At 46.5% G+C, this 23,035-nt stretch overlaps 2 protein-coding genes, 1 long non-coding RNA gene and 1 pseudogene across 5 annotated transcripts; 3 read left to right on the forward strand and 1 right to left on the reverse strand.

Moving 5' to 3' along the window:
* The first annotated feature begins 940 nt into the window (after positions 1-940).
* On the forward strand, positions 941-8,592 carry LOC115351061 (keratin, type II cytoskeletal 6A-like). 3 transcript variants are annotated; one of them, XM_030037370.2, is made up of 10 exons: positions 969-1,451; positions 1,859-2,067; positions 4,737-4,797; positions 5,460-5,555; positions 5,747-5,911; positions 6,285-6,410; positions 6,545-6,765; positions 7,041-7,075; positions 7,509-7,560; positions 7,615-8,592. In XM_030037370.2, exons 1-10 carry the CDS (start codon positions 993-995, stop codon positions 7,712-7,714), a joined length of 1,524 nt encoding a protein of 507 aa, XP_029893230.1. In that variant the 5' UTR covers positions 969-992; the 3' UTR covers positions 7,715-8,592. The 3 variants fall into 3 exon arrangements, with proteins under 3 accessions (XP_029893229.1, XP_029893230.1, XP_029893231.1); XM_030037369.1 differs by having other exon boundaries at positions 941-1,451; positions 7,509-8,592; XM_030037371.2 differs by lacking the exon at positions 7,509-7,560 and having other exon boundaries at positions 8,299-8,592.
* LOC115351079 lies at positions 1,057-15,727 on the reverse strand. The gene is made up of 4 exons (XR_003926690.2): positions 15,633-15,727; positions 14,591-14,692; positions 5,745-5,895; positions 1,057-1,169 (listed from the first exon to the last, which is right to left on the reverse strand). It is a non-coding gene; the product is annotated as an uncharacterized LOC115351079 (long non-coding RNA).
* Positions 11,335-15,842, forward strand: LOC115351070 (annotated as a pseudogene).
* A 2,597-nt stretch (positions 15,843-18,439) lies between these two features.
* LOC115351066 (keratin, type II cuticular Hb4-like) lies at positions 18,440-21,930 on the forward strand. The gene is made up of 7 exons (XM_030037380.1): positions 18,440-18,953; positions 19,459-19,667; positions 20,176-20,236; positions 20,502-20,597; positions 20,866-21,030; positions 21,189-21,314; positions 21,706-21,930. The coding sequence occupies exons 1-7, from the start codon at positions 18,501-18,503 to the stop codon at positions 21,928-21,930; spliced, it is 1,335 nt and encodes a 444-aa protein (XP_029893240.1). The 5' UTR covers positions 18,440-18,500.
* The last annotated feature ends 1,105 nt before the right edge of the window (positions 21,931-23,035 follow it).

Genomic DNA, 23,035 nt, shown 5'->3' on the forward strand with positions numbered 1-23,035 from the left:
GCCGAGTGACTAAAGCACTAGAGGTAAACGTGACGCACATTAAGTGCATGCTGACTCCTAGCCTAAAGAGAAGGTGATATAATAAACCCCAGCTTTTCATTAATCCTCTAGATCTAAGCACAATAACACACTACTGGAAAGGAAATAGCTCGTCCTCTTCAACACCTGCCCATCTTTCTCTGGCATCTCTGGACCATATTTCCACTGACACCAGCAGAACTGGTATTTGGTTTGTTATTTAAACACTGTCCAGCATCACGGTCATTTGATGACCTGGACTTTTACAAGTCAGGCTGTTTTCTCTCTGGGGGACCATGTGCTTTTAGCTATCTCATCATTCAGCATTTTGGCTAAACAAAGCATCCAGGCTCCCTTTATAGCCAACAGAAAGGCACAGGTGTGTCACACGTTATCACCTTTACCAGAAGTACCTCTGTGCAGATGAAGTGTTGCCTGCAAAGATGAGGAGTGCAGACCAAGACATCTAACTTCTTGCCTAGATCAGGACAGGTTGCTCCTACCCAAAGATGGCTGGCAATCGGGGAGCAAAGTCAGTTTTTTGTTTAGCAAAGCACATCAAACTAGCATTTTCAACATCTCTAGATTCCCTCTTGTGGCAACTTCAGTCCCATCAGCTTTAAACTAAATGGCCACTGACACCATTAACCAAGGGAACTTTGGATGTAAATATATTTTTTTCCCACCAGTAATCCCCACTCTGAAAAATACAGGTTAGAAAATTTGGTGAGTTTTATGAGCCTGAAGATTGCCAGCCCATTGCATTAGTGAGTCTGGTGATTAACGGGTTGGGAAAGGTGGCCACGTGCCAGCATACCAAACCAATTAGCTCAGTCAAGTGAGCTGCGGTCCTCTGCGGACAAGCCCAGCTCTCCAAAAGGATAAAAGGCAGAGGGGACTCCTGATCCAAACTCCCAAAGATTTCTACTCATCTGCCATCTCACCTCATTGTCCTCTGCTCTCACCACCAGCGAATGATTACACAGAAGTCAGTCGGCATTAGGTCAGGAGGACTCACTAAGAGTTTCAGTACTGCTTCTGCCGCTATGCCTGTTAACCGAAGCAGCTTCAGCTCCATGTCCGTGTCCCGTAGCAGTGGTGGAGGCATGGGACGAATCAGCGGTGGTTTTGGCAGCAGGAGCCTTCACAATCTAGGGGCAAGCAAGAGGATTTCCATGAGCGGAGGGTATTGTTCTGCTAGACCAGGATACAGTTATGGGTCAGGTCATGGCAGGTTGGCATATAGAGCTGGTGGAGCTGGGTTTGGGTTTGGAGGAGGATATGGCCCTGGAGGTATTCAGGAGGTCATGGTCAACCAACACCTCTTGGTACCTCTTAACGTGGAGATTGACCCCAACATGCAGAGAGTGCGGCAGGAGGAGAAGGACCAGATCAAATCCCTCAACAACAAATTTGCCTCTTTCATCGACAAGGTAAGACATGTTCCACTTCATCCAGCCTGGCATGTTTGTCATTGCCTGTAGACTAGGATCAGGATTACTCTCAACATTATAAATTTACTTCTAAACCCTTAATGCACAGAATTAAGAACTTTGTTCAGCTTGTTACCTCCATATCCAGACTGTCTATACAGCTCATTTTGTCAGAGCTCTATAGACAGTCTGGATATGGTGCAAATTATTTTTCCAGGTTTCTTTGCTCCTGGTTTGCAAATCTTCCTACCAATGATCTTTTGATGACATGCCCATCTAAAGCCCACTTTAAATTACATAAAAGAAAACCCCCAAATCCCTCACATTAAAGCCCCCATCTCATGAAAAGTGAGGCAAGTTTTGAGTTGATGATCCCAAATGATTTAAATTTTTCTGATGGGTTTCAGGTGCGGTTCCTGGAGCAACAAAATAAAGTACTGGAGACCAAATGGAGCCTCTTGAAAGACCAAAAAGTTGTGAAAAATAACCTTGAACCTATGTTTGACGCATACATCAGCAACATGAGGAGACAGCTTGAGGCTCTAGGAGGGGATAGGCTGCGGCTCAACTCAGAGCTGAAAGCTATGCAGGATGCTGTTGAAGACTTCACGATCAGGTAAGCAACACACAGAAAGAAACCTGTCCAGTTTTTCTTGACTCTATCTTCTTCCTGGATGAGTTAAAAGACCCAAGGCAACCCCAAAACTGTGAGACCTCAGAAAGGACTAAAGTGACTCGGGTTGCCCTCACTTTAGCTGCTGTATAAATGTCAGCAACAGCACTTTACCAGTTGCAAGACACATGTATTTGTTTTGCAGGGACAGGTGAACTTTTAAAATGTTGCAAAAGGCTCAGATGGTCAGACATCCACAGGAGTTTGGGAGCACCTTCTCAAAAGCTTAGTCTGTCCAGAGCTTAAGCTTTCCAAATGGTTTCAGCTCCTGTGTAATCATTTTAATACAGACCAGGATGAAACCTGAATCTTAACAAGACTATTGAGCACTCTGAACACTCACATTTCTTACTGATGTGGGTTCCCTTCCAGAAGAGAAAAATTATCTAAAAAGAAAGATTAATTTTAAGTGTGTGCTTAAGTGTTGCTCTTTTTTTTTAAAAAAATTGTTATAATCATATATAATTCATATCAATGTATTGAATAGCTTTAGCGCTCCTGAAAGTTAGCTTCCACCCCATGGAAAGTCACTGAAATCTTGCACGAGGGTTTCAGCTCAGCTCATTAACTCTTTAGGCTGTTAGGAGGAGGTGTTCCCTCTCTCATCCACTCTTTGCACTTTGGAAAAACATCTATCAAGAGTTAGTGTCTGCTACCATGCCCACGAGGGATGCACTGCTTAATGGATGTGAATAAGTAAGGAGCTTTTAAATTGTCAATCTGGAACCAGAAAAACAAGAGATGAGAGCTAGGTGCAGGCTGCAATTCAAAACAAAGACACACACATTCTGCCAAAAGCTCTCTGCTCTCCCTTTCTTGGGAGATCATGTCTCTGACATTTTCTGCCACCTTTACCAACAGTGCCTCTAGCCCCAAAGTAGCATCGGAATGGAAATGACTGCTTTGGGGAAGAGAAATCGTCATCCATGGTCTACTTTGAGACTTCTTTTTTATGATTCTCTGTGCCCTCAGAAAAGAAACATTTAACAGAGAAAAAAATCTGTCCTGTGTCAGTTTGGCCAGGTAAGGTGTCAGGGTCTGCTACAAATCAGCGATCTGGATTTCCTTCATTCATTTTAGGATGGGACAAATGACATTCCTGAGATAAATATCCTTCTCCACCAGCTACCGAAGAAACCTCAAAGAACAGAGCTTAGCCAAAATAGCCAAGTTTGAGAAAGCTGACTTGAGATGAATCCCAGCAGTAAGCACAATACTGCTATTGATTAACTGGGTCAGAGAGTGTCCTCCTCCTATTCTCGTCACAGGTCCATGGTGAAAGCAATTTTAAATTTTGAAAAGCAATGTCTAACATTAGCACAGTCTGGAGCAGCAACAGAGATTGCTCAGCTGAGAAAAGACCCTTGGGTGCGCCATGACTTCAGACAAGAAATCCTTTGACAACCAAAGGTCACATCATAGAAGAGGTTCAGACTTTAATACTCTGCCTCATCTGACAAAGTGTCAAATATTCCTTCTGGCTCCAGATCAGGGAATCTTTGGGCAAACGCTCAATTACATCATACGCATTGCTGGGCCGGGAGCATCATGTTGCATTGTGGCAATAATGCCTACACCTACCAAAAGGATGTCACTACTTCTGTCCCCATTTCCTAGGAATTTGTTCTTCTCAGCTTTATTTATTTTAAACTTTGTGGATCCCAAAGTATTCATCCTAATGGTTTGCTCTTCTGAGTCAAGTACTAATCCATATGGCAATTAGAAATTAGACATATGCCAAATTAGTTTTCCTCTTCTATGTGGCTAAGAGCTCAGAGACCCACAAATCTATATACAGGCTAGGACTTTGCTTAATGGAAGCATGATTTTAAGGGTTGGATATTCCTGATGTGAAGAAATCTTCCCCCATGAAAGGGTCATGAAAGGCTAACGTCTTATTAGCTGCACGGATTCCTTCCTTTGAACTCCCGTCTTTCATCTCCCTCATTTAATCATTTCATTTGAGCTGGGCATCAGTCCATGGCTATTGCTGGTTTTTACCCTTTCCCAAGAGTGGGACTGCGTGCTGCTGCTGATCCAGACCTTGGCTTTCCTTGCCCAGGCCATCATCCTCCCTCCTCCCTGGCCATCCCCAGCCCTCCCGAAGCCACCGCGGGAGATGGCGTCAGAGATCCCAGCTCTTCTGACTAACCCAGGTGTGGCAGCGATGAGCTCAGCTATGGCTCCACCCAGCCCTCCCGGCCTGAGAAAATTTAGAGAGTACAAGGCTCCCATTCACAGCAAAAACTTCTAGGAGGATAAAACGTGCCTTTAATGAAGGCCTGCAGCTTTTCTAGATGGCCTCCTCCCACCACCTAGCCCAAGGGTGCTGTCTTTCTATCATAATCAGTGAGATACATATATCTAATAATGCTACATATAATATATGCACTGACATAGCAAGGATATAGCATTGTTAGATAGCTCTTTTTGTTGTTTCCTCCAAAGATCCATGCATCGGTGGTCAATGCCCCTGGGAACAGACTCTTTAGTCTCTCCACAAGCACCCTATAATGAATGTGTGGAGGAGGGATTTCCGCATGCCTGTGGTGGATGGGGTGGGTGGCAGTATGGAAGCTATAAAGGGATGCTCATCCCCCCCTTCCCAACAGGTACGAAGAGGAGATCAACAAGCGCACGACTGCAGAGAATGACTTTGTTTTGCTCAAGAAGGTGAGGCACCAACAACAAAGAAGGGACACACTTTTTAAAGGCAAAACACATTTGAATGCAAATAACCCTTTTTATCCAGCAGTGCCAAGCTGGGCAAAGCACTTAGCAAACGTGTAGTCATCCCTCCTTGAAGCAGAAACACCCAATTGTGCCAGCATGTCAGTCCCTGGCAATAGCTCGATCTTGTTTCAGGCCCCTCAAAAAATTCAGGTGAGTCCTGGTCCCCCAGGTACCAGATGAGATCTGGGTCATCCATACCTTGTAGTCACTCCACTAGATGCTCTGCTGCTTCTGCAGCCTCTCTGTATCCAATCCCACCCTCCACAGCCCCCCTGGTCCCACCTGCAGGAGACACAATAAGAAACTTCCACTATTTAAAGCATTGTCAAAAATATCTGTCTGTACACTGGCAAGAAAAGAGAAATTCAGTGGCTTCTACATGTAAAAAATTGCTTAGATCTATGGACACTATTATCCCTCCCTCCCCCAAAAAAGAAGGTAGAGGGAAGAAACCAGGTCACTTTTGGCTCTGTTTAAAGGCACAGAGGTCAAGGAATTCTTCAGTTCTAGTTTGTCATCAAAGGTTTGTATTAAATGACAACTGGTCTTTGTACAAGGATGCAGATAGGCTTTGTTCACTACCCCTGTTGTTGCGATTCCAGGATGCGGATGCTGCCTACATGAACAAGGTGGACCTGGGGACCAAGGTGGATGCACTGACAGATGAGATTAACTTCCTGCGAGCCCTCTATGAAGCAGTAAGAATCTCCCACACTTCCTAGTTCTGTGATTTCCTTATTTTCCTGGTACCAACAGGATTGAACCAGCCTGAGAGAGCTCTTCAGAGCTGCAGTTCCTCCCTGATCTTACCCCTCTACCACACATCATCTCTGGGACAAGCACAACAGTGAAACATTTGGGACTGAGAACGAATTTGTTTGACTTACAGGAGCTGTCTCAGATGCAGTCACAGATCTCCGACACCTCTGTGGTCCTATCCATGGACAACAACCGCAACCTGGACCTGAACAGCATCATTGCAGAGGTCAGAGCGCAGTACGAAGACATCGCTAACCGGAGCCGGGCAGAGGCTGAGTCCTGGTACCAAAGCAAGGTGAGGATGTGAAAATTAAACAGGTGAGCTAGCAAAATTTTTGTTTAGCCTTTCCCAAAGGCTATTTTATACTGGAGAGTGCAAGCAGAGAGGACAGGGGAGTAGGGTGTAAAATCAAGTCAATTTGGATAGGATTCATTTAGTTTCTTGGACATGTGAAAATGCCATTTTAACGAGAGACAGAGGAGCATAAGGAGATAGAGGTAGGAAGGACATATGCTAAAGCTCATGAGTAAGAGCTTGGATTGAGTACAGAAAGAGACGGGAGACCCAGCCAAGAGAGGATCAGAGCAGGGTCAGTCTCTACCAATGAGTTCAAGCTCCTGCCCAGATCTGACTGTGCCCTGGTGTCTCATCTCCCTGCCCATCTCAGTATGAGGAGCTGCAGCTCACGGCTGGCCGGCACGGGGATGACCTCCACAACACCAAGATGGAGATCTCAGAGATGAACCGCATGATCCAGCGGCTCCACTCGGAAATTGATAGTGTAAAGAAACAGGTATGGTGCACAGGACCCCTCCAAACATGGGGGCATCTCCATCTCCACTACCTTGCTGTACCCTTGCAAGAACGCCTGGAAATCAGGGTCCAAACCCACTGAGCAGTCACCAAACCTATTTCCACTTCTTGCAGTGTACCAGTTTGCAGACGGCCATTGCAGATGCTGAGCAGCGCGGGGAGATGGCCGTCAAGGATGCCAGGGCAAAACTGGCTGGCCTGGAAGATGCTCTGCAGAAAGCCAAGGCAGACCTGGCCCGGCAGCTCCGCGAGTACCAGGAGCTCATGAACGTCAAGCTGGCCCTGGACATCGAGATCGCGACCTACAGGAAGCTGCTGGAGGGCGAGGAGAGCAGGTCGGTGCCTCCCCCTGCAAACAAAATAATGTCCAAACCCACAGATGTTCTCACATCTGCCTTCCAACAAGAGAGGGAAGGGCCACAAAAAATTGCAGAGAAAACACACTCCTATCCTACGTAGTTACAGGTGTTATTTCAATTCCTATCGGACACTCATCATCACACCTTAACACTCCAGGCCATTCTGTTATCCAATGTCCCTGGTGCCAAACTGTTGCTTGAAATTGTCCTAAATAACAAGCCCTTACTTCTCTGTCCTCTCTTTCTTCCAGACTGGCTGGAGAAGGCGTTGGTGCGGTGAATATTTGTAAGTAGTCTGGCTCACAAGCAATAGATTGAGTATTCATTGAGTTATTCCTTAAATGTACCTGAAACTGAGGATAAGACGATGAAAATGAGCTATGCAGCTAGTAGTTACCAGCACAAAAATGGAGTATACTTAGGGTTTTGCAGCACTCTGCGGGACTGGGGAGGCCAAAGAGCTTGATACATCTATTCTCTGACCAACTCTGAACTTGAAAGGTTTTGTCCCTAGGACATTTGAGATTGTCCCTAGGAGACTCAGATGTCTAAGGCCAGCTCTGCTACAGGATAGGAAGAAAAGCCAGAGAATAAGTTGTGTGAAATACAGGCAGTGGTAGACTGTCCAAGAAAAACCATGAATGTGTGAAACTAAAGGTTGAAATTCCTTCATACTATTCCAAACAAACTAACCCTCTGCCCATGGTTTCCCATCACAGCCGTGGTCTCATCTGGGAGCAGCTACGGAGGTGGGAACATGCTGGGGCTGGGGTCAGGCTTCAGCAACAGGCTCAGCATGGGGGGAAGTGGTGCCAGCTCCAGCAGCGGGAGCTGCCTGGCCGGGGGATTCAGCTCTGGCACGGGAAGCAGCTCAAGCATGAGGTTTGTATCGAAAAGCACTACCAAGAAGAGCTATCGGAGCTAAGTCACGGCAGCATCCAGCTCACTCGGAGCAGAAGAGGTTGAGCACCACCTCCTGCTGCCAGCACAAAGCCTATTAACACCATCCAAAGACCCACGCTTACCACTTTCCCATCAGGGGAAAACTCACCCCCAGCACTACTTATTGGCTTGGGAGAGATGCCTAAGTCCAATTAATTCCTCTGCATAAAGCCTCACCCAGCTGACTGGAAGCCCAGCACTGCTTATCAATGAGTAATCAGCCTTCCCATTAACGGGTGCCATTGTTAGAGCTCAGCTTCCAGCTTCCCAGGGTTCCCTTTTGCTCCAGTGCTCTGGTACAAATGCAGAGTAGATGCAGGACTTAGATTTAGGCCAGTGTACATGAAAGCAGAACGTGTCCCTTCACCCGCTTACTATAGAAACCAGGAGGGGTGTTGAGACCACAGACCCTTGCGCTCCCTCTTAAGCAACCCTGCTCTCCACTGCTGGGCTTGCTCTCCCCAAAGACTTGAAGAATTGAAAACAAAGTGACTTTCAATATAGAGGCAGTTGCTCTGTTTCCCAACTCCTCTTGTATTGCTGTTGTTTCACTCCAGGGCTCTCTAGCTCTACCTACATCCAAAAATGGAGCCTTCATCTTCCATAGGTGAAAGGGGTTGGCTCTTTATAATGTCTAATTCCTCACCCACCCAGTATGTATAATTTAAGCCAAAAGACCGCATAACCTACAGGTTGCTAGATCTTGTCTCAGCAGCAAGCCATTTTCCTTTCCACCAACCAGAGTGAGCTTGAAGTACAGACAGGGGTTAAAAATACAGGAAGACAAAAAGGAGGAACAGAAGGCTTTGGTAACATAAATTTTACATAACCTGGAAAAACATCTCTTGTTTAATGCCTTTGTTCTTAGCTTCCCCCCCCCCCCCCCCCCCCTTTCTCTTTTTATGGAAGGGGAAGGGAGGCAAAGAAGAGGGTTGGAGAATTATGTGCCAAAATGTAACTAGCTCATTTCCACTCATCTGCTCCCATTGAACTGCATGGGTTTTATGAAATTTCTTCAATAAACTGCAATCAAACTTACCATGACCAATGTGGGTTTTCTGAGCCATTATGAAATTAATCTGAAAGTATAATTCTAGAAAAAGGTTTAGAAGATTTACCATAGGCAGTCTTTGTCACTGAGAGCCTTCCCATCTCCTCCTCCCCATGTCAGTTCCGGAGAGGAGGGAGAACATTAAGTGTATTGGAGACAGGGGTCACAGAGCGGCAATACCTGAGTGCTTCGGGAGGTTTTCCAAGTTGCACAGCCAACAGAGCAAGACCAGAAGGTGGGGCTGGTTTCACCTGGCCATAAACGCCTACATCCGAGCCAGTCAAAGGACCAAAACAGACCATTTTGGGTCAATTTGTTCCCCAGTAACACCTCCCCCCCTCTGTGGGACTGAAAGCGCTCTAGGCAGTTGGCTGAAGATGTCTGCATTGCAGAAGCACTCCAAAAGGTGTTTTAAAGTCAGGAAAGATAGATCCCACGCATCAGAGCTAAACTTCTGGAAAGGCTTGTTCCAGACCTGCAGCTTATGCAGGGAAAACAGGAGGGATTTATCTCCATCCCCTCTCCGGAGCGGCCAACAGAGCCATCAGGCCAAGTGCTAAATAAGGATGTGATCCCAGGGCAGCGAGATGCTCCCGAGTTGAGGTTTCTGTTGGGTCAGCAGATCGAAGCTGGGCTGGCTCAGACAAGCTGGCGGTACTGAGCTCTGCTCAGGTCTGTAATTAAAAACCTAAGAGAGAGAAAAGCAAGAAAAGAAGCCAACATGACTTCTTCCATTTCACAGAAGATGCCAACTATCACATGTAGCAGCTGTTCTCCAGCATCCAGGGCCCAATCATGAAAGATGCTGAGCTCTCTGAACTCCTTTTAGGCTGAGTCCCAAAAAGTGCTTAGCACATACAACTCCCACACAGCTTTACCCTAAAATGTTACGCGGCTAAATGAGGCAGGCCAGCTTTCAGGCTTGCGTGCATGAACTTCTCTCTGATCCTCTTCATGGAGCAGAACATGTTCTCAGGCCGTGGTGAATGCCAAGAAAATCACATAAAAGCAAATGCACCTTTAGAAAAGGTTGAGATTTTCAGGGCTAAGCCCTCAGTCTTATCCCACTGGAGGCAAAAGGATTAAGAGGGTTCCCACCCATGGCACACAGCCCTTTCGGTATTTCAGCAAAGACGTGACTGAAAATCACTATTTCACTTTCTAGGAAAGACTTATCTGCCCTTCCTGCATCTTTGTCACTCTGAACCCACCTCCTTTGTTGAAATATATATAAAAATATATATTCCAAATTTACATTCACAGGGATTTGCCAAACAATTTCACCAGAAAAGAATGACCAAGCCCAGTTCTCCTGTAAGCTATTCCCCATGGAGGACCCTTCTGCAAGCAATGAGAGGTGTCAATCTGTCAGACCGCTGTCAGTCACACTCCCCACAAAACTAGGGAAAACAACAGACTCCCTCTTCAGGGCATTCAGTGGAGGAGAGAAGCACATAGGTAGCTTGAGAGATCACCTCGATCTATTCAACCTTTACCTTTGTTTTTTTCCCAGCTGATGCAAAGGTCTGAGCTGGAAAATCTTTTACTGCTTTCTCCTGCTCTCACATCCCCCTTCACTACACCCATTTTCTGCTTGTAGTTACAGACCAGCAGAGCCCTAGCACCAAGAAATATGCTTGCATGGGTCCATCTCCAGTCCCGAGGGAATTAAAAGATTGTTCTTGAGGCCAACAAAATTACAGAAGTCAAATGAAAGACAGAAAGGAGTAAATTATAGAATTAGGTTAACAAAAGGAGCAACTCTGGCTAAAGGCTAATGCAATACCAAACCAAGTCAGCCCCAGTGTTTGGATCCCTAGATATTCCCAAGAGTTTAAGTCAGATTCTTCTCTTCCCACATGTAAAACAAAGCAACGCTCCTTCCCTTGCTCCCAGTGCCCTGCAAACATCAAAAGATTGGTTCTGCTTCTCTCTTTCATGCTTACTATAAAAAAAAGGGAGGTTTGCAAATGCAGTTTTTATGGGACCAGGGATTCCCTCCCATTCAAATTAGAAATGCAGCCTATAACTCAACAATAGGTGTGCACTTAAAAGCAGCTCAGGTCACTATTCAGCAAAAGAGACGAGTGGGATATTACCAAACTATGCTCATAAACTTCTTTAAAAATGGTCTTTTGGGGCTGGTTGTGCAGCCAAAGCCTGTTTTCCTGGGACATAAGCAGGTGAAAGCTCTGCTTCTCATTGTGGTGGGTTTCTGGCCGGGTTAAGTCATGTGCATTGCCTCCTGCTCTGGCGTTCAGCTTCTCCCTCTGCCTTCATTCTCCTTTGAGCTGGTCTTGACATCTTGCCAATCCTACCATATCTGCTCCGGAGTTGGGGGCATGAGGAGTTTCAGCTCTTGCTCTGCTGTGATCCCAAGAAGTGTGAAGAGATATACTGTCAGCACCGTCTCGTGCTGGGGAGGTGGTGGTGTGGGGTACCCCAGGCCGGGATGCTTCGGCAGCAGAAGCCTTGATGGCAATGTAGGCTGCAAGCCCAAGCTAGCAATCAGTGGCTGTCACCTACCACGATATGGCTACAGCCCCTCACACATGGGGTCGGGCTATGGAGGTGCTGGCTTTGGCAGCAGGGGTGGTGGAGCCCTGGGGACCTGCACACCCATTGCCAAGGTCACAGTCAATGAGCATCTGCTCCAGCTGCTCGAGCTGGAGATGGACCCAAACCTGTAGTCTGTCTGTGAAGTACCAGGAAAAGGAGCAGATCAAGACCTTCAATAACAAATTTGCATTTTTCATTGACAAGGCAAGAGAAGAGATGCCCAGCTCAACAGGCATCGCAGCTGCAGGGCCATAACAAGCTGCCATATGGCACATCCAAGACAAAGAATGCATTTGCCAAACTGCTTACTAGCAACAGCAGCCAAAACTCGCAGCCTGACTTTGCAGTAAGGACCTCTTTGGGTTTTATGAGGAGGACATTTTGCACCACCTTAGAGCAAAAAGGAGCCTTCAGTGGGGGCAAGAAGGTATTTTTGTGGTCCAAGAGTGGTGTAAAGCAGTCTTATTGCAAATGACAATCAAGCTTTGCTGTTACCTGCAGAGAAGCTGATTCCCTAATGCCCCATTTTTATATCACTTGAACCCTAACTTCAGTAGGATTACCTCTGACTTACCCCACTCTACTTCAGTGCCGAGTCTAACTTGGTGCTTTTTGCATAATAACAACGAAGACATTTTTCTGAAGAACCTTCTTATGAGAAGACACTGTTTGGAAGTTTTTAAATGCATGCCTTCTCCATTCACCTGATACTATCCTGAATAACTCACAGATTTTCTCTCTCAATTTGCCCATTCTGGGACTGTAATTGTTCATTTCTGTGCCACCAGTATAACAAATCACTATACTTTGAATGCTTTACTTCTGGGTTTCAAGTTCCTGGAGCAACAGAACAAGGTGCTGGAGACCAAATGGGGATTTCTACAGGAACAGAAGTGTTACAGGAGCAACATTGAGCCAATGTTTGAAAGTTATATTGGCAACTTGAAGAGGCAGCTGCATGTTCTGGGAAGCGACAGAGCCAAGCTGGAAACAGAACTGAGCACCATGCAGGGTATCATGGAAGATCACAAAAAAAAGTTTAAAAAAGATAAAAGCTCCAAAACTAGGGCTAGAACTGATCTCATCTATCTTTTGGATGGCAAAGGCTGCACAAGATGCAAGATCTCCTCCAGACGTACATGTGTATTACTTGCATCAGCACTTGGTTTCCATGCTGAGGTTGAGCATTTGGAGGTGGTAGAAGAAGATTAGATTCATATTCTTGCATAAGCTGAATAATGAGGAGCAAAGTGATCTTTTTTCTTCTCCTTGCAGGTATGAAGAGGAAACCCACTGGCAAACGTGCAGAGAATGAGCTTGTCATGATCAAAAAGGTAAGCGCATTTCAAACCAACTCAAACACTTATTCTGGGCTTTTAGTATGAACAGCAGCCAATATTGCCGGAAAGAGAAGGTGAGACTGCCTCTCACTCTCCAGAGACTCTAGAGGGACCTAAAGGCCAACTTTTGGGAAGATTTAACTAAAAGAGTTGAATCCCACCTTAAGTGAGTCAGTTTTAGCTGAGCTTGTTCATTTGGGATGTTTGTATACCCCAACTGGTCAAAACCTTTCCCTCTCTCCTCTGTGTCTAGTGCTTTTTGTCTTCTGCCTAAGAGGATAAGAGAGCAAAACAATTTAATAGCATGGTAAAATTTATGGCCTTGAAAAGAGCAGCCCTAAGAGTTTGTAATCACATCACTTGCTGGCATTAAGCAGTTTGCTCTTTCATTTCATAAACCCTTGACGCGCTTCAGGACGCGGATTGCGCCTATGTGAACAAAGCTGAGCTGGAAGCCAAGGTGGAGTCCTTCATCCAACAGATCAACTGCCTGAGGAGCCTGTATAAAGTGGTAACAGCTTTTCCTTTTCCGCTCCTTTTTCCTCCACCCCATGCCTCTTTAGGGGGTCTGTGGAGTTAGGGTCCCACAACCCATCACTAATGATCACAGAGATTTTTGTTGTTTCATGCATACATCAGTTGATTGCTCCAGATTTCAAAGGTGTTACTCCTGCACTGCACAGGCAAGATCCTAAGGAATTTGTTTCAACTTGATAGTGAAGGTAGAAGCCAGAAAGAAGCCAGGAAATCCTTCTTTGGGTTTTCTGCAATGAGCCTGAAGTCATGGTACACAGAGCACACCACATCTCCTTGTCTCCACGCCATGGAGATCCACAGGGAAAACGCCTCCAGTGCAGACAACTGACAATCTTGCTGCTACCCCTGCGAAATTACTCAGCGCCAAGCATCCATTTCAGACACCCCTGTTATTGTGCAAATGGACAACAGCTGAAGCCTGGACATGGACGACATCATCGCTGATGTCAAAGCTCAGTATGACAACACTGCCAAAAGAAGCTGGGCTGATGCAGAGTCCTGGTACTACAGCAAGGTGAGTCATGATGGACACTCGCAAAAGTAGTTATGCCCCACTTCTGCTATGGGCTCTGCTTCTTCAGATTTCCTAATTTGGGTTGAATAGGCTTTTTAAAGGTCTGCTTTCTTAGCCACCTGCTGTGTTTTCTCTATGTGACACATTCTCTGTTAACGTCTTCACACACAGAGCTGCTACTGTGTAAATGAGTCATTCGTGTCCCCCAGTGACAAAGGCTTTTGCCTTAAAGCTCAAGATCCAGGACTGCAGTCCCAGAATCACATAGTAGGTTTAATTACTGACTCATGTCCTCAATCTGGTATTTATTTTCATTGTGTTTTCTCTCTCCTCAGTATGAGGAACCGAGAGAAACCACCGGCAAACACGATGACAGCTTGCGTAACACAAAGAATGAAATTGTGGAGCTGAATCGGGTGATTCAGAGACTGACTGGAGAACACGAAAACACCAAAGCCCAGGTAAGGATGACTCAGGGGCAGTAATGTGTCAATCGCAACTCCCAGGTTGTGGCTTTCCAAAACTCCTCTGCTAGAGCAAGGGAGCAATAAAGCCAGTTTTGATGAAATACATGTCAGCTGCTCAACTCTAAGACTTGCCTGTAATCCAGTGTACAGAGTAAAATGGTCTATTACGACTAATAACTGAACTACCATCAGTAGAGACCCGCAGTGAGAAGACAACACATACACCAACGTCTCAGCTAGGCAGAGAGAATCATCCCGGAGTTAGAGGTTTACCAATAGAGTCTGAAAATATAACAAAGCACAGGTGGATGAATACACAGCCAGGCAGATTCAAGAGCTCTGAACTATTCACAGCACATGCAAATAAGTGGCAGTAATGAAAATCTCCTACCTGCAGAGATGCAAACTGGAAGGAGCCATGGCTGAAGCTGAGGAGCACAGGGAAGTGGTTGTCAAGGATGCAAAGTGCAAACTCACCAGGCTGGAGGTATCCCTGTAGAAGGTGAAGCAGGACATGGCCCATGAGTACCAGAAGCTCATGAATGTCAAGCCAGCCCTGGACATTGAGATTGCAACCTACAGGAAGCTGCTGGATGGAGAGGAGAGTAGGTAGTGCTGGTACAACCCTGCAGGATGGTTGCAAGGAAGAAGTGGTAACACACCTAACCCCACAACCACCTCTCACAGTCTGCCTGATGAGCCATCACCTCTGTAATTGGAGTAAATCCCACTGAGACCCAATGCCCTAGGGAGCGACACTTCCCAAAGCACTTTCCAGCATTTATGGACCCAAATGCCTGACAAAGTCAGAAGTTCCTAATGCACTCGGGCATTTAGGTCTTCCCCCAAATGGAAGACATTGCATGAATAAAGAAGATGTCTTGTGTAGCCTCAGGTCTTATCAAGCCAAAGGCCCAGCCACAGTTGTGCCTGGCCACCTTTGCCACCCCAGCCAAAATTACTGGGTACCTACTCACACACAAGCTAATTGAGGGGACAGAGAGAAAGCCCTTGGCCGGGGCTTGCTCACACTTACACACACAGAGCCAAAGCAATACCCTTTCCATGCTTGGGCCCAACACCAGACTCGGGAAAACTTCCTCACAGGCATGAGCTGAGCAGTCGAGTCATGGTAAGTCCAAAGCACCCGCCTGGCCTGCCAGCAGCGTCCCACATTCCCAAACGTCCCAATTATTGGCCAGTTCTAGGGACACACACTAAATACGGACTTTGGTTTTTCACATCTCCATTTTCCTCATCCCTCTAAGGTTGTGCATAGATGGTGGCTGCCCTGTGAATATTTGTAAGTACCAGACAAATCCCTATTCCTACTAGTCCCCCTGGATCTACGCGGTAGGATGGAAATCCCGAGCTGAAATATTTTCTTTGCAGCTGTGTGCTGATCCCCAGGAAGAATCGCATGCAATACTGACCCATGCTTTGGTGGCAGCTACTCCTCCAGCAGCAGATCCCTATTCAGAAGCAGAGGTCTAGTGACCGGAGGAGGCATCTGTGGCAAAAGCATCATTGGCTCTGGAGACATCTGTGCTCCTTGTACCATGGGAGGATACAGTGCTGTGACTGGGAAGAGTTCTAATGTCAAACTTGTGTCCTCTACAACCTCCTACAGGTCAAAATACTAAAAAAACAACAAGCATTTGAAAGGAGGGTCCTCACTCCACCAGTTCATATCAGCAGCACACACAGAAAACACTGGAGGGATTTTAAAGCTTTCAGTCCAGTCCACATGGCTTATTCCCTGCAACATTCACTACTGTTATGAAACTTGCTCTTGTTGTTACTTTGTGCTGTAGGTTTACACATTGGCTGTTCCCAAATTTTGCCTGTTCCTCCTGGCAAGTGCATAGTTAGCACAGCATATGTATTACAGAACCACTTGCCTGGGAAGATAACTGGGTTAAAAATACTAAGCAATAGAAGTTTCTGCTCCTCCAGCTTATGGACATGATTGCAATGGAAAGTTAAAAATCAAAGGGAGCAAAGAAGTCTTACCTAGATCATCCAGTTCCTCTATGATGCTTGTTGTTTGCCTTTACCTTGTTTTTTCTCCATTTCTCCCTAATAAACTGAAACAGCAAATCTGAGATCACATTATATAGCTCCTCTTTGCAGAATTACAAAACACACATTAACCAGACAATTAAAAAAAAAACAGACCCAAAATCAAATCAAGGCTAAGGCCATCTCTCATTAGAGTCCTCAAGAGATCCACTAGCTTTTGGAAAATGTGGGGTACAGAGCTGGTCCATGGGAACAGGGAGGGGTGTGAGGAGATCAGGTCACACTACATCTCACCCACCACGCTCCTCCCATGTCCATCACTCAGTGAACATCATCATACCCCTGGACACAATCCCCTAAAACCGGGATGAAAGAGGGGGGAAACTCCCTGGGGGCTGAAAATCACTGTGGTATGACAGACCTGCTGAAAGCGGCTACAGTCAGGCTGTGTGAATGCAGCTGGGATGCGAGAGATCACAAGAACAAGAACAAAACCAGAGGATATTTTCCTGTTCTGAAGCATGTGGTAGGCTGGAAGAGGAGGAGTTCTCCTATCAAAAAGTTTTTCTGAAACAAAACCTTTTTTTTTTTAATTAAGATTTTCCCATTAAAAAAAATAAAGTAGCACCAAAACATCTCACTCCCAACATGCTCAACCTGATTTGAACTATTTCACTTAACTGAGCTAGCTCAAAACATTTTGAGTTTTTTTGGAGTCAGTTCAACAACATATTCAACTGCCTTTCCCTGTTGCATTGGTGAACCTGCAGCTTTATCCACTGTCCCTCTCTCCTTTAGGGTCAGGTTCCCTGCAAGCCCAGCCTCCTGCAACCCCTGTCCTCAGATTTCTGTCCAAAAGCACTGTACAGTTGCATTTGGTGTTAGTTGTCTCATCAAAAGCAGAAAGCGTTTCCTAGGATGACAACGGGGAGAGAAAAGATGCAGCCAGAAAGCGATGAAGTACAACCACAGTCTGGAGAAACATGGTCTGACACATGAGGATTGAGGACAATCACAAGATTCGCTCTAGATCTTCTCATGCCCCATTCCCCTAAGGATGTCTGTGAGCCCTGGAGCCGAAGCGTCCAAGGGCGCCCAGATCCCTACAGCAAAGCTGGTAATTTTAGCTTGCAATTGTAACCAACCACTGAATAGGGAAGGGGAAAGAAATGAAGTAAGCAAAACAAAATCATTAGTTTGAAACTTCCACCCTGCCCCTACAAAACACACCACCCTCCCACACAGCGACGCAGGCACCAACGCTATCCCTGTCCTTCCGAGGACCCAGACACACATGTGTGTGAAAAGCAAAGCCAGGAAGAGTCCAAGCCCTGATGCTGCAACGAGGGCACTTGCCCAACCTAGAAGGCAAAGGACCAAGCCTGGCCCTGCCCCAAACCAGATGGGAACCCAACTTTCAAGCTGAGGGATGAGGGGAGGAGGAGACGCCAGTTTTCCAACAATTTGGCCAATAAGAGTGTCTGCAAAAGCTACCATGTTCCAAGCATCGGTTTCAATTTCAACTAACCAGCAATTCCCCCCAAATAAATTACCATGTTGGAAAACACTCACATCAGCAACCTGCAGAAAAATCACCTTGAGAAATAGATTTGGCCCCACAGATGTTTCCCTGGCATTAAAACACGTTGCATTTTTATAGGTAGAACCAACAAAACATAGTCATTTACCACAAACCCGCCTGCAAGACTTTGTTCATTAATTCTTAGTAAATTCACGTTTATTACTGATAGTTTTTATTAAACAGCAGGTTGAATCACATTCTCCTTCAAAGCTCTTACTTGCAAGCTGAGGTACCAGCAAAACATAAAGATCTCCTTTAATAGAAAAGTATTTTACATTTTCAAAGTCTCAGTTCCACTTCATCCAACCTATAAAAAGGGGACCGTGCAATTTTTACCATGTTTCCTGAAAACAATTCACCCAGTACAACTCCCCTAATTTTTGTTGCTATTACACAAGACCTAAATTGACCCCTCTGACTTAACAACATTCTTCAAACCTTTATAGGACAAATATGGTGCTGCTTTCTCTGCTGGTAAATGGGGCAAATATGCTGCTGCTTTCTCTGTTGGTAAGCACAATATATGCTAAGTAGTTCACATTCTTTGCATCATAAACATTTTGTGGAAGTTTCATGCAGCCTCGCCCCATTTTCCATGTAAATAAAAGGAAGGTGCTCCACTGTGATCAGAGGGAACTGCACCCTAGAATCTGCTCCCAGCACATCGCCTGCACCAATCCCCCTCCCACCAGCAACCATGTCCTGCTGTTCCTACAGCATCAGCTCCGGCCATGCCATCAGGAATTTCGTCTCTTCCTCTGTAGCTCTTCCCAGGAATCGATGTAGTTTCAGCACCGTCTCATGTCACTGGGGTGGTGGCATGGGCTACCGTGGTTTGGGTTACTTCAGCAGGAGAAGCCTTGATGGTATGACATGCTCCAGGCCCAGAATAGCTGTCAGAAGACGTCCTCCTCCAAGACATGGATATGGCTTTGGTGCAGCTGGCACAAGGTTTGGCTACAGAGGTGCTGGCTTTGGCTACAGGGTTGACGGAGTCTCCAAACCATGCACCATCATACCCATCACCATCAACAAGCAACTGCTCCAACCGCTCAGACTGGAACTGGATCCCAACATGCAAACAGTGAAGCACCAAGAGAAGGAGCAGATCAAGACCCTCAACAACAAATTTGCTTCTTTCATTGACAAGGTGAGCTGAGAACCCCTCCCCAGCTCCAGTCTGCAGGCACTGGAGTCCAAGCGAGGTGTCTAGCATGAAGAGGGCATGGAATCCTTCTAAGACAACTCATTTTAGACATTGAGGGCAACTTGCATAAGGGTGCCAATTGAGCACCGAGGTGGCTATGAGCCACTGGGGAAGCTTCAGTGTACAGGCATTATTGCTCTGATCTCTCAGCCTGACTACAGAGAGGGAACAAGCCAAGACCAGTTTCATCAGTCTTCCAGTTCCTTCCCATTCCTCTCTGCACATCCCCAATTTATTGCAAATCTCTCCTTTCTAGAAGTGCGTACTTTTTTTGTTCATGTCTACATGGGTGGCCCAGAAGAAAAGCACACTGGATTAGGAAACGCTGTACCAAGAGCTGTTCACATGTACCAAGAGCAGGAACACATTTCACTGCTGTTGCACGGACACTGGCTCTCACGAGCTCTTAATCCTCATCTCGTTTCCTATTTTGCTTTCTGGGATTCAGGTTCGGTTCCTGGAAAAGCAGAAAAAGGTGCTGGAGACCAAGTGGAGCTTTTTGCAGGGTCAAAAACACTGCAAGAATACCATCATACCCATGTTAGAGGCTTATACTGGTAACTTGAAGAAGCAGCTGGAAGCACTGGGGCGCAACAGAGCCCAGTTAGAAACAGACCTGAAAGCAGCACAGCAGGTTTTGGAAACCAACAAGAAAATGTAAGTAAAAAACAGAGAAATGTGAGTGCAGGGCTCAAAATGTTGTTAGAGATTTGTAAACAGGCAGAAACTGTGAACTTTTCGTGGCAGTAAATGGTTCCCAGAGAACCAGTCGGAAGATGGAGAGATCTACCAGGATATCAGTATACTAAACAAGGTCCCAATTTACACAGAGAAGGAGGAAACAACAGAGGATGTCCCTCTTCCAGGTTCTCTTTCTCTCCTTCCTAATTCAAGGAATTAACATTTAGAAAAGTTCAGGAGCTATTTGCTATTGCAGAGGTCAAAAGAAAACAGTTCTTCTGCAAATTTGTAAAGACACAGAAACCTTTCCGAAAACATGTTTGCTTTCCCATGGGCTACGAAACAAGACCAAAGCATCCCAAAACACTGTTTGGGGAGAAGGAAAAAAATTAGGAGTTTCACTTCTTGAAAGAAGGCCTGCAGAAACCCAGACAAAGATGTAATTGCACTGAACTCAAACAAAATCTCCCATTTTCCCATGCAGGTACAAGGACGAATGCAGCCAGCGGACGTGCACCGAGAGTGAGTTTATTGCCCTGAAGAAGGTGAGGAAGGGGCTGTTTGAGCTCTCCTCTCCGGGTTCAGGTCTTTGGGGTGCATGCAGTGATTTATTTCCCAAAAGCAGCACACAAAACAAGTACAAGCAGGAGCTGGTGCTTGCATTTACTTGAACTCAAATCAGCAGCAACTGTGTAATTGGGAGCTGGCACATGGTCACAGTACCAGCACTGAAAGTCCCTCACCCCAAGGGTAGCCCTGAGTCCGCTCCCGCTAACAAACTTCCTTCTTCTATCCCCAACATGTCTACAGGATGCGGACTGTTTTTTCTTAAACAAAGCAGAGCTGGAAGCCAAGGTGGAAAGCCTGAAAGAAGAGGCTGAATTCCTGAGAATGTTCTACAAAGAGGTAAGAAGCCTCCCTATTGCTCCAGCCGTCATTTGCGTTTCCCAGCTGGATTTTGAAGCTGCTTATCCCAAAGGACAGGGGAAGAGGGGGTAACAGGGCAGTGGTCATCCCTTCCGGTGAATGCTGAGAATTGGCAATTCATCTCTGCATGGTCACCACAAAGGAGGACCAAGTTGCACAGTGTGGGTGACACACCAGTTTAGGGCTGGACTGAGGGCACAGCAGGACCAGCATCTCTCTGACCAGCTCAACCCCATGTCATCACCAGGAAATCCACCAGCTGCGGGCCCAGATCTCAGATACTTCAGTGATCATGCAGATGGACAACAGCCGAGATCTCAACTTGGATGGCATCACTGCGGAAGTCAAGGCTCAGTATGAGGACATTGCCCGCAGGAGCCGGGCAGAAGCGCAGGCACGGTATGAAAGCAAGGTGAGAAAATCTGGCAGAGGGAGGGTTTGGGTGCAGTTTCCCTCTTCAGACCAACTTCAAATGCTGAGAAACAGCCCCCCCATTCTCCTGATTTGCTCTGATTTAACTCAAAGCATGTGTTTTGGGGATATGCAACAATGAATTTTGAGCTTTTTCAGTTTGAGGAGCAGCGAGTCACTGCAGGCAGAAATGCTGACATCCTGCGAGAGACAAAAAACAAGATAGCTGAGCTGACACCAATAGTCCAGAGACTGAACAGAGAAGTCAGAAGCGCCAAGGACCAGGTAAGCACAGCCAGGTCTGGTTGTTTCAGCAGAGCAGAGAGCAAATCACTGTTCCTGCGAGCTTCCACAACTAAATTAAATGGTGCCATAGCACCTTGCAAAGGGTGCACATCAGCTGGGACTCTGCTGCTCCAGCTAGGGCTGCATTAAAGCCCAACTCATGCAGTACCTGAAGGCAGATACAGTTACAGCATCCCATCCCCTGTAAGCAACACATCAGAGCACTGAAACTGCATGTCCAGCTCCCTCAAACCCCTGCCAGAGGTGACTGCATGTCCATCTTACTGCTGGGCTGAATGCACAACCAGACTTTAAATCCATCTCTTGATAATGCATTACGTTTGAAGATAGCAAGAGACAGCTAAGACTGACCGTGTCTCGCTCCTTGCAGTGCCGCAAGCTGGAAGCTGCCGTGGCTGACGCTGAGCAGTGTGGGGAAACAACCATCAAGGATGCAAAGCACAAACTCTCTGAGCTGGAGACAGCCCTGCAGCAGACCAAGGCAGACCTGACCCAGCAGCTCCGCGAGTACCAGGAACTCACGAACGCCAAGCTGGCCCTGGACATCGAGATCGTCACCTATAGGAAGTTGCTGGAGGGAGAGGAGACCAGGTGAGTGACAGACCCTAGCAGGGCTGCACAAGCTACTTTAGATGCATGTGTTGAAAGGAAAAACAACTGGACAGTGCTATTGCAGAGCTGCTGTGCTGCAAATCAACCACATAGTCCTGATGCCGATCAGTTCTTCCCATCAGTCCTAACAGACCTCCACCAGTCCAAACCCACCCAAGCAGCCAGTCCAACAGCAAGAGATAGGCTAGAGAGGGCCAGGCTCACAGTCGAGGCTAAAGGACTTCGTATTTCAAGATAGATTGATAATGTGCAACCTTTTCCCATTCTCTGCAGGCTCTGCGCAGAAGGCGGCTTCCCCATCAACACCTGTAAGTTGGAGTATTCACCTTCTACCAAACTCAGGCATCTTCTGCCTTTTCTGCAGGGAATTCCCTAAGTTGAAACTCAGCTTTGCTCTGCCTTTTGCAGCTGTTTGCCATTCACAGGGAGGTCTCTCCTACAGCCCCAAGCCTGACTTTGCAAGTGCCCATGCATCAGCCAACAGAAACTCATGCTGGACCAGCAGTGTGGGGGTCTGCGGCACAGTGGTGAGCTGCGGTGACGGTGTTAGCAGCAGGAGCACAAGGAGCTCCTACACGAAGGTGGTGTCCATGACCAAGTCAGCCAGGAGTAACATGTAAAGAGCTGTAGATCAATGACAAGGCTGGAAACAAAGCAACACGCATACTTTTCTGCCAACACACAGCAACAGCCAAGCCAGAGCTGGTGTGCACCCAGCTCCCCCAAACTGCATTCCCATTTTCCATTACACGGGGATACAAAAGGCAAAGAGGTCTTTTCTATGCTCAAGAGTTCTGCTATTTCTGCTGGGGAATCTAGGAGCAAGAAGGGCTAAAATCCCCCTCATCACTCCCATTACACAGTTAAAACAAGATGCCTTTGGTGTAGTTCCCTGCTCTTTCTACTCCTACATATTCAAGGATTAAAATGAAGTCGGAGAGAGGGCACCTTCTATCCAAGGGCATTTTCATTAGAGCTTTTTCCAGCCCAGTTGTTATAGCCGCTCCCACCCTGGATCAACCCAGTTTTATCAGTTGGCCTTTTAGATTACACATACACCCCTGGCATGAGCAAAACTCCCCTAAAAT

The sequence above is a fragment of the Aquila chrysaetos genome, chromosome 15 (genome assembly GCF_900496995.4).
Source record: "Aquila chrysaetos chrysaetos chromosome 15, bAquChr1.4, whole genome shotgun sequence".
Taxonomy (NCBI): Eukaryota; Metazoa; Chordata; class Aves; order Accipitriformes; family Accipitridae; genus Aquila; species Aquila chrysaetos.